Source organism: Mesitornis unicolor, unplaced genomic scaffold (assembly GCF_000695765.1).
Source record: "Mesitornis unicolor isolate BGI_N332 unplaced genomic scaffold, ASM69576v1 scaffold24853, whole genome shotgun sequence".
NCBI classification, from domain to species: Eukaryota; Metazoa; Chordata; class Aves; order Mesitornithiformes; family Mesitornithidae; genus Mesitornis; species Mesitornis unicolor.
In genome coordinates, this window is record NW_010174320.1 from 16,793 (window position 1) to 26,078 (window position 9,286).

A 9,286-nucleotide genomic window follows, 5' to 3' on the forward strand; every position below is an offset into this window, starting at 1 on the left:
GAATATGATTTAACTATGTTTCCTTTTTCTATATTTTTTTCAATAAAACCCCAGAGTTCAGCAAACTGTAAAAAAACTTAGTGATTTACTTTAGTATGGCTACACATTAAAATTCGAGTGCAGTTTACAACTTAAGCTTTTTCACAACAGCAGTAAAATACAATACAATGTATTTTCTCAGTTTTAAATATTTTATACTTCTTCAAAAGTTACCCTTCATCCTGGCAATTCAAGCTGTCAGTTCAAGTCAGGGACAAACTTCATGAGTTTAATGACTTCTGAAGTACTACAAGTCCTCCTTCACCTTCTGTACTGATGACACAGCATTAATCCACCTTTACTGTTTAGTAATTTACTGTTACTGTTCACCTCAACCATCAGCACTGGCACATCCTGTACAGACTCCTGATTACACCGCTTGGTGTGCTGTGTTGTGAGGACACTGGAAACTGGAACACCAAAGAATTTTTAAAAAAACAAAGCACCCAGAAAATGTTACTTACTAGAATTACTGCCAGACTTTTCCTGCCTCATTAAAGAGATCACAGAAAATAAACAGAATCCAGCAAAAATTATATTTAAAAAGGCTCACACATTGTGTGTCAAGTAAAGTCAGTATGCTGTATTTGTCACAGAAAAGGCTCGTGGCTGAGTAATCTGCTAGTGATTAATTTACTAATAAGTCAATGTGCTTCTAATTTGAGAGACAGTAGTTCTGCTTGCTCATAAAAATGATTGTGAACCTGTTACAGAGAGCACAGCGTTGAGCAGCACAGCACCAGAACTCTTACCTTTGGGTGCTGCAGTCTTCTTTGGGATGCCGAATTCTGAATCTGAGTCAGAGTTTATGGTTTCCACCTTCTTGGCCTTGGGAGCTCTTTTAGGTTTAGGGGGCGCATCTAGTTTTGCTGTTAGAAGTTAGAGATATTAAATATGTTAAAGTCACATAAAGTTTTAAATAAATAGATTGGCTTACAGGACCTATACGTACCTTTTTTAGCAGCTACTGTTTTACTTGGAATTTTCTCTGCTTGTTTGGGGGCAAAAGATGATGAGAAAACAGGAGCAGAATCCTCTTCATCACTGTCCAATTTTGTTGTATCTGCAATCACAGAGCACGTTTAGAATAAGATTCTTTCACTGCGTATTTTAAAGCATCAATATTAATTACAGTCAAAATTCATCTCAAAAAAAGTGCTTCTGATACTACACCTAGGCTATGGATGTACTGTGACTTTTTTATCTATGATACAGGTTCTGTTCCTCTAAGGATCACAACCTCCTTCCCCTTCTTACTTCATAAATTTGGAAATTTTTCTATAATTACTGTGTGAAGTTTGTGTATACCAAATAAAGTCCCTAATAACATAATATAACATAATTCCATAACAGTTGCTATAAGATTACATGCATTTGTGAAAACAAGCTCACCATCATCTGTCTTCTGCGAGTAAGATGGAAAAGAGAAGATGTTCCCAAAATCTTGATTTTTCTTGTCTTGAGACGTTTTTCTACTTCCAAACAAGAAAAAGAACTTATGAGCTGCATTAACTACACACTGAAGTATGTAGACATTATAATATCTATAGGAGATTTAATTCCTGTTTTATCACTACAAAGCATTTAGAGCATTTTTATACAGAATTACTTTTTTTTTCCAATAGACTGACACAAGATGGAAAATAAACTGCATTTTGTAAGATTCTCTAACAGATATTACTGACAATGTACCATAATTTGGGAAGTCATGTTTATCTCTGCATAGGTCAGTTGCAAGGCTGAGGTAACATACACATTCCCAGAAATGTACAAATTTTATTTACATGGTACAGGTAAAGTAATAACAGGTTGAAGTTTCTCAGTTTTGTTCAGAGTCTTCTGCATTCAAAATAACTGTTAGTAAAGAAATACTACTGAGTTACAGTGCTTACTCTGGAGATGGCTTTGATTTGGCTGGTGAGAAGTCATATTCATCTTTTTCCAAACTGTCTGAGGGAACAAACTCATCCTCTCTGTCATTTGTAACTGGAGAGGCTTTTACTTTGAGCTCATCCAAATCATTATTATTGTTGGTATCATCATCATCATCATCGGCATCATCATCTTCTTCTGAGAAGTCAAAAGTATACTTGGGCCTCTCAGCTAAAAGAATCACACATACACAAATTTCAAGATAGTTGTTTATGTTAATACATAAACAAATTAAAGTGGAAGTCACTAAACAATCCCTGCCTCAGAGTACACAAGACAAAAGACTGAGGGAAAAGAAACTTGTTTGAGCCTGGAAGAATAAAGCGATATAATTTGAAGAGCTACCAAACATCTAACACAGCTTGTGGCTTTCTCAGGCACCTTCAGCTAACAGCATTAGAGAGGCATCACTGCCTAAGTACTTTTAAAGAATGAGAATCCTTTGCTTACAACTGAAGTTTCCTTGCATCTATCATTTGAACATTCTTCCTAATCAAGTGCTTGAAAAATGGATCAATAACTTCCTGGAAAAATCTGTGTATTTTTCTTAAACTAGCAAATATTTATATATTTGCTAAACTTTCAGTTCATGAACTGTTTAGATTTTTTTTTAAATAAATTTTTACAAGCCATTTGGGCTTTTGGGTCTTACTTGACAGTATAATGGCATTATAGTAATTTTTTTGTTTGTTTGTTATGGTATTATTTTGTCAATTTCTTGCATAATTCACTACTTTGGTGAGTAATTTCTATTCTAGTATTTAGAATAAGGCAAAAGATTTCTGGACCAAGTTACAAAATCTTTCATATCAACTCTTAAGTTCCTGGTCTTGACATACTAACCACACAGTGAATAAAATGTAGTACAAGCTATCTGTAGGAGATAAAGTCCTACAGGAAGGCTATGGTCAAAGGATAATGGAGGTTTGTAGTTGAAACTTTAAGTGACAATGCGCAATTTGCAAAAGCTTGGGTACCTACCTGCAGCTCTCCTAAGCAGAGAGTCTCTTGGAATAATCACAGGCTCATTTTCTTCTAAATCACTTTCAGACTTGGATTCATCATCTGACCAAGGGTTTCGTTTCTTCACTTTTTTCGCACTGGATTTTGTAGATGATGATGGTGTTCTTCTTACCCTAGTACCTGCCACAAGTTAAAGCATTTACTACAGTCAGGGTAAAGAAATATTTTCATCTTTTCTAATCAGTTGTGGTACATAAATTTAGCATAAATTTTTATCTTAAAAAGTTCTTTTTTAAGTGTTGTAAATTTTCTTCTCCTTCCTGAAGATAAATTCAACATGATGAAACTATTTTACACATAATCTGACCTGCTGCTGCCAAACAAATTTGTTTTATGACTGAAAAACATAAAGGTCTCTAAGTGGAAGTTTTAGCTCCTTCGCAGTCAAACTTCCATTTTTTTAAAGGTTGCTGGCATTTTCCAGGAAAAGAACAAGCAGTTTTCCATTATTCAGGAAACATGATAAGGAACAGTTATTGCCCTACTGGGGGGTAACAATGCGGTCAGTCAATTGTGGGACAAGCTCAGGTCAAGCTGGGCTCATTTGCTCTGGCTCAACATCGGCTAGGCTAGATTTGAGCTGCATGTAGACAACTCAGTTATAACTGTACTCAGTAAATCTATTCAGGTTGGATAATCCCCTGAATAACTAAAACCAGATTTTATCTCAGAAGAAGTATTTGTGTAACCACTTTTTATTCCTTTTTTTTCCCCAAACCTCATACTGAAACCTCTTCTGTCTTTAGCTTTCTTTTTTGTTGCTGCCCTCCATTACTATGTATTTCTTAAACAGTAATAACAAATTCCTACTAACAAAGGAAAAAGGAAAGTTAACAAAGATGGTTTGTCTGCCGAGCCATAACACATGCAAATTTTTAGAAGTCAGAATGCCTGAATATGTCAATATGAAAATACATTTATTTAATCAAGCTTTACAATCTATACTATTAATAAGACTGAATGTGAGTGCCTTCAACATCAGAGAGCATGCAAACTAAAAATTTCAGTTTGCACAGAATCAGTCTAGTTATGTAAAAATAATCTATTTTTCTATTCACAAATTCAAAGATTTAGACCCCCCCACAAACTCAAATGTAGAAAATGTAAAATCCACCACTCACAGAAAAGCAGCTTATATACAGAAATTTCAGCAGAGTACTTTCAAGTGTTTCCACACATCTCTTTAGGGAAGAAAATCAGACGAAATAGTGATTTTTGTGGTATATTTAACACTGTTAAAAATATATTTAATGCCCAATTCATATACACAACTAAGGTTAACTACGACTGTGTAAGGATCTTACCAGGCTCCTTCTTCTCTCTCTTAGGTTTAGGGGGTTTAGTTGCTGTGGCTGATGTATTCAATGAGTCATCCCCTCCACCCTCAGCTGGCACACCACCAAATTCTTCATCAAATTCCATTTTTATTGCTAGAGAATCAGTTTCACCCTAAAAAGATAAAAAAGTTGGGCAAACCAAAATAAATTACACCTTTATATTTCAAGACTGGAATGGTTTTGTAGAAGATAATAAAGGAAAGTAGACTAGTATATTGACATTTGTTGAATAGGCTCTGAAAGAAATCTCAATAAAAACACCTGAATAAGTAGTCACAAGAGACCTGCAAATGTAAAAGAAATCCAGTATTAACTCCTACAAGCATTAGGTCAGCAAAACAGTATGAATACAGCATTAATGAGGTCTAGCAGTTTGGATTTATGCTACCTGAATAAAAAAAATACATCAGCTAAATAATAATCTAACTACAGAAACCGTTTTGATTTACCTTTTTCTTTTTCAGCAGTTTCCTACTGGCATCAGCTTTCATGGCAGATGTAATCTGTGGAACTATTCTTCTGCCAAATGGTGATGGCATGGTCTCTTCCAACTGAAGTTTCTTCATCTTGGGTTTACCAACTTTGCCTTTTATTGGTTTGCCAACCATGCCAGCCAAAACATCTTCTCTTTCCTGTGCTTCTACTTTCTAACAAACAAGGAGGGGTGGGGGAGCACATTATATTTTAACAAGGACAGAACAGAACATGCTGATCATTTAAGATTCATCACCTTTTTACATGGAGCATAAGACTTCCCTTAATTCTCACTTGAATTGTAACACACTTTCCAGTAATGGAAAACCAACTACTTAATCTTGATAAATTCTTCATTACTCTGTACACTTAAAAACTGCACTTTTATTCCAGATTAAATATAAATATGAACTTTTGGACACTGCTAGACTGAAAATCTTTCTTTTATCAAGTTTCTATTTCTCATGTACGTGTCTGGGTACTGATACAACTTTTCAGTATTTTAGCATTTAATTTAGGCAGCTAGTTTCTAGAGTAGTTTTTAAGGCACATTTCCAGTCCTTTCATCAGCTTTTTTCACAGTATAAACATATAGCTGAAATGCAGACATCTGAACAGAACACTTCCAATTGCAGCTGTATCACGAACACACAAAGAAATAAAACAAACATCTTATTTGTTTTATTCTGTGTCACTTCAAAAGATTGCATCAGCCATTTTCAGGCAACATTGAAAGCTGAGGCTCAGCAAGTTACCCACCAACAGAACTTTACCTTTTTCCAGAGTTACTGATGAGGCAAAGTTAGTATTTAAGATCTATACACTTCGTTCCTATGTGTACAGCTTTGCATTTGACAATACTTATTGCCGCACAGCTAACTAGATCATGTAGAACCACTACATTTATTAGTTACCTGTTACTACTCCCAGCTTTTTGTGTCATCTGAAACCAAATTTTCTCCTGGTATTTTTTCTTTTATCATCACTGACGTCGAAAAAAACTTAAATTGTATAGATGCAAGAGACAGTCCCTGAGGAATACAACTAAGAACACAAATACCCAATATTGATCTCCCACTTATCACTACATTTGGAGGTCTATCTGCTTTTCAACCAAAATGTGGTATTTTTTATTATTTTTTAACTTAAATTGTAATATTTTAAACTACTGCTTTTAATTAAATTAATTTAAATTTAACATTTTTAGAAAGAGATGTAAAATAAAACATACTTCAAGCTCTTCAACAAAGGCTGCTAAATCTTCTTTCCAGAGATCTGAAGAAGATTTCCTCTTAAGGTCATTTAGTTCTCGCTCCTAGAAGATAAAAGTAGTATATAGAATTTAAGTTACTAAGTTACAACTAAGGTTAATACTATCCAAACTGAACATTCACAATTAGATACACCAGTAATTACTGTATCATTTCAGAACAAGCCCTCCATGGTGTACCAACCTTTGAATCTCTATGCTTTATTAACTCTTCCACTTTCTCTTTTGTGAGCGACCACAGTGACATGTTTAAGATATAGTTAAAGTCAGGGCCAGAAGTTGAGCCAGAAGCAGAGGAAGCATCATCATTTGCATTCTGTGGGTCCTCCTCTTCTGCTGCCTAAGGTGAAATATTCACAATTACAAGTCTTAAAAATTTTAGCTTTATGCAGAACTGTAATGCTGCTCCAAAGCACCATCACAGTTTAGTAATGTGTGCCCTCATAGATTCAATAACCTGAACATTTTTCTGGACCTTTCCAAAAGGTCATATTTATGTGACCTTCTATAGTTGGATTATTTAATCATTTGATTTAAGAAAACAAATCTGAACATGAAGTTAGCCATATGTCTCATATGCTATTGGTTACAGATACTGGCACCATCCTAGCTGTCTCAGAGGGTTGAGATCTTTGCCCTTGGGATATTCATGTAAATCTGTTTCTTTAGAAATTAGTAGTCTTTTGGATAAAAACCGTGATGAGAGCCATGAATGTACAAACTGCAGATTGGAAGTGGATCAAATTTCTTATAATAATAGTTTTGTTATAAAATTAAACTCACTGCATAGAGTCAAAATACAGTAGTAAAAAAAAAAGGCAATCAAATGAGAAATGAAAATAAATAGTAAAAGCAGTGGCAATGGTACAGCAAAAGGGTGTCTGACAGAATTTGAAGTTGCATTTCAAAGTAGTTCCATATTCCCATAGTAAAGCATGAAATTCAACTTGTCACATGTCTCTTTTAGAACAATAAACAAACTCTTGGGTTTTTAAAAAAAGCAGAAATAAATATAGGTCAAGGTCAAGATCAAATTTACTAAAGTAAGTTCAAAAGTCATAGCTTTATAATATTCATGTTTCATTACAGAAAACTGATTAATAAGTCATATATAAGCAATTACATTTTGCAGTCTTATGACAAACAAATAATAAGGGGAAAATCAGTTATATGTGTGGCGTAATTAGTGCAGTATTTTATGTATCAGCCAGTCAGAAATCAAGTTGCCACTTTTGATTTGGGTATATAAAAAAATCCAATCCTCCTCATTCTCATCTTCAGACTTATATTATGTAGAATTCTTCCAAGAATTATCCATATTCGATACCAATTTTGTGTGACAGTATTTTTGTACAAGTTTCATGTATTTTTAAAAATGGAAGCCAATAAGGAGTAATGAATAATCTTTTTAGTGCTATGTGTGTTATAAATTTTGTTTTCTCTTAGTATAACATCCAAATAAATTAATATCATTTATAACATTAAACAGCATCAAATATATCCAGAGATTTTTGATTATTACCTTTTCCTGTGCTTCTTTCCAGGCTTTTACAGGATCAGATTCATAACCTCTCTGGACCAACATCTGAATCAAATCTCTTTTTGATCTGTTCTCTACAAGACACACATACAACCCAGGGGAAAAAGAAAAAAAATCAGTGTCATGAAAATAAATGACTTGCACACAAGTACATTCTAGTATATTTAAATAATTTCCAGATTTTCCCCCCACCGTTACCGATTCTAACTCATATTTACTCACCTATGGTAATTTTTCCTTGTATCTTCTCTAGAATGAAACGAGCTTGATTGTTAAGCTTCGTAGATTCTGCACCCAACATTCCCACAAGCCATTCCTTGCGTAAGCTGTAATAATGTAATCGCAAATCAAAGAACTCCTTCAAGATGTCTTGCACAGTTTCATACTTCTTTAAACATCCCATATGATCAAACAGCACCTATAAAATAGATAATATACTGCTTCAGAGAGAATGCATAGCTCAAACTTCATTAGCCTTTGTGTACAAGTTTATTTCTATTGTACGTGTACACACACCATACAAAAAGCTGTATTTTGAAGACCGTGAACTCAAACCTTACCACAGAACTACACAGTACATAGCTGGATAGATTTTGGTTTTATTCACAATACATTTAGGATGAGATTTATGGTAACACATTCAAACAGGAAGGCAGCTATAGAGCAACACACCTGAATTCAATTGAATGATTAATTTTATCTAAATATTAAAGTACAAGTTCATAGCACCTAATGATTCACAACTATTTAACATAACAGTTGAAAAGCATCTTGAATAATCTTTCAGTTAAGCTGTGAAATCTGCCACTTTTCAGCTGTGAAAACTGCCATCCTTCAGGTTCAAGCACAAACAAAGTAAGAAATCATTTTTACACCACAGGTGGAATCAATCCTGCCTGACTTCTGACATCTCCGGTTTAGACATTTATAGGTGAACTAGTCACCGCAGGCACCCTCTATAGTCAACTGAAAGAAATAAGCCCCTCTAGAGGGCAATTTATCTATCTAAAATACCCGTTTGGGAGTTGGGTGAACGAGTAGCTCGCATAACTTTAAGATGCTTGCACTAGGGCAGATTAATTCCTACGCATAAACAGAAAGCAGCCCTTACTATTTATTTCAGGAGGCAGAAAATGCAGGATTAAACTGCAAAACATTTTGTAATATGTTAAACATTAATTTGAAGACAGGGTCTCACAGTACTTCCTATGGTTATTTAAACCTGTGAGAAATACCATCACTTTGATTTGGTAGATTCGCTTTTCAAGCACAATCTATAAAATAGGCTGAGTAAGGCCTTTTTCCTCTTCCCATTCTATGGGTTTTAATCTATTTTAAAACTCTTTTCACATAGCTTTTGATTATACAATAATAGCAACAGTAATTGCATTTTTGCTTTGTCATAATATCTGAAAGTACTACCTATAAAAAAAAACACCAAAAAAAACCAAACAAAAAAACAAAACCGAACTGTTTTTTCAGTCTCTGTAGAGACAGGTTGTTTAGAAATGCTCTGGCAGAAATTATCTTATTCAAATCCCTCTCATAATAGACAAGACATGTATACTCATTCATAGTCTTACTCCCATCTTGCTACAAGCAGAATAAACTATATGAGCAATTTACATCACTGTTATGTCTTCACAGAATCACAGAATATCAGAAGTTGGA

The 9,286-nt window shown here is 34.3% G+C and overlaps 1 protein-coding gene across 1 annotated transcript in view; it reads right to left on the minus strand.

Annotated features, from left to right (window-relative positions):
- The window catches only part of LOC104537975 (DNA topoisomerase 2-beta-like), a gene marked incomplete at its 5' end in the record, with an annotated part of 8,834 nt that extends 801 nt beyond the window's left edge, over window positions 1-8,033 (minus strand). The window contains 11 exons of the mRNA XM_010181007.1: window positions 786-908; window positions 992-1,102; window positions 1,432-1,511; window positions 1,932-2,142; window positions 2,953-3,114; window positions 4,299-4,443; window positions 4,781-4,978; window positions 6,037-6,120; window positions 6,260-6,415; window positions 7,598-7,689; window positions 7,838-8,033. Coding sequence (XP_010179309.1) covers window positions 786-908; window positions 992-1,102; window positions 1,432-1,511; window positions 1,932-2,142; window positions 2,953-3,114; window positions 4,299-4,443; window positions 4,781-4,978; window positions 6,037-6,120; window positions 6,260-6,415; window positions 7,598-7,689; window positions 7,838-8,033 — 1,558 coding nt within the window. The remainder of the gene's footprint in view (window positions 1-785; window positions 909-991; window positions 1,103-1,431; window positions 1,512-1,931; window positions 2,143-2,952; window positions 3,115-4,298; window positions 4,444-4,780; window positions 4,979-6,036; window positions 6,121-6,259; window positions 6,416-7,597; window positions 7,690-7,837) is intronic.
- Between the last annotated feature and the right edge of the window lie 1,253 nt (window positions 8,034-9,286).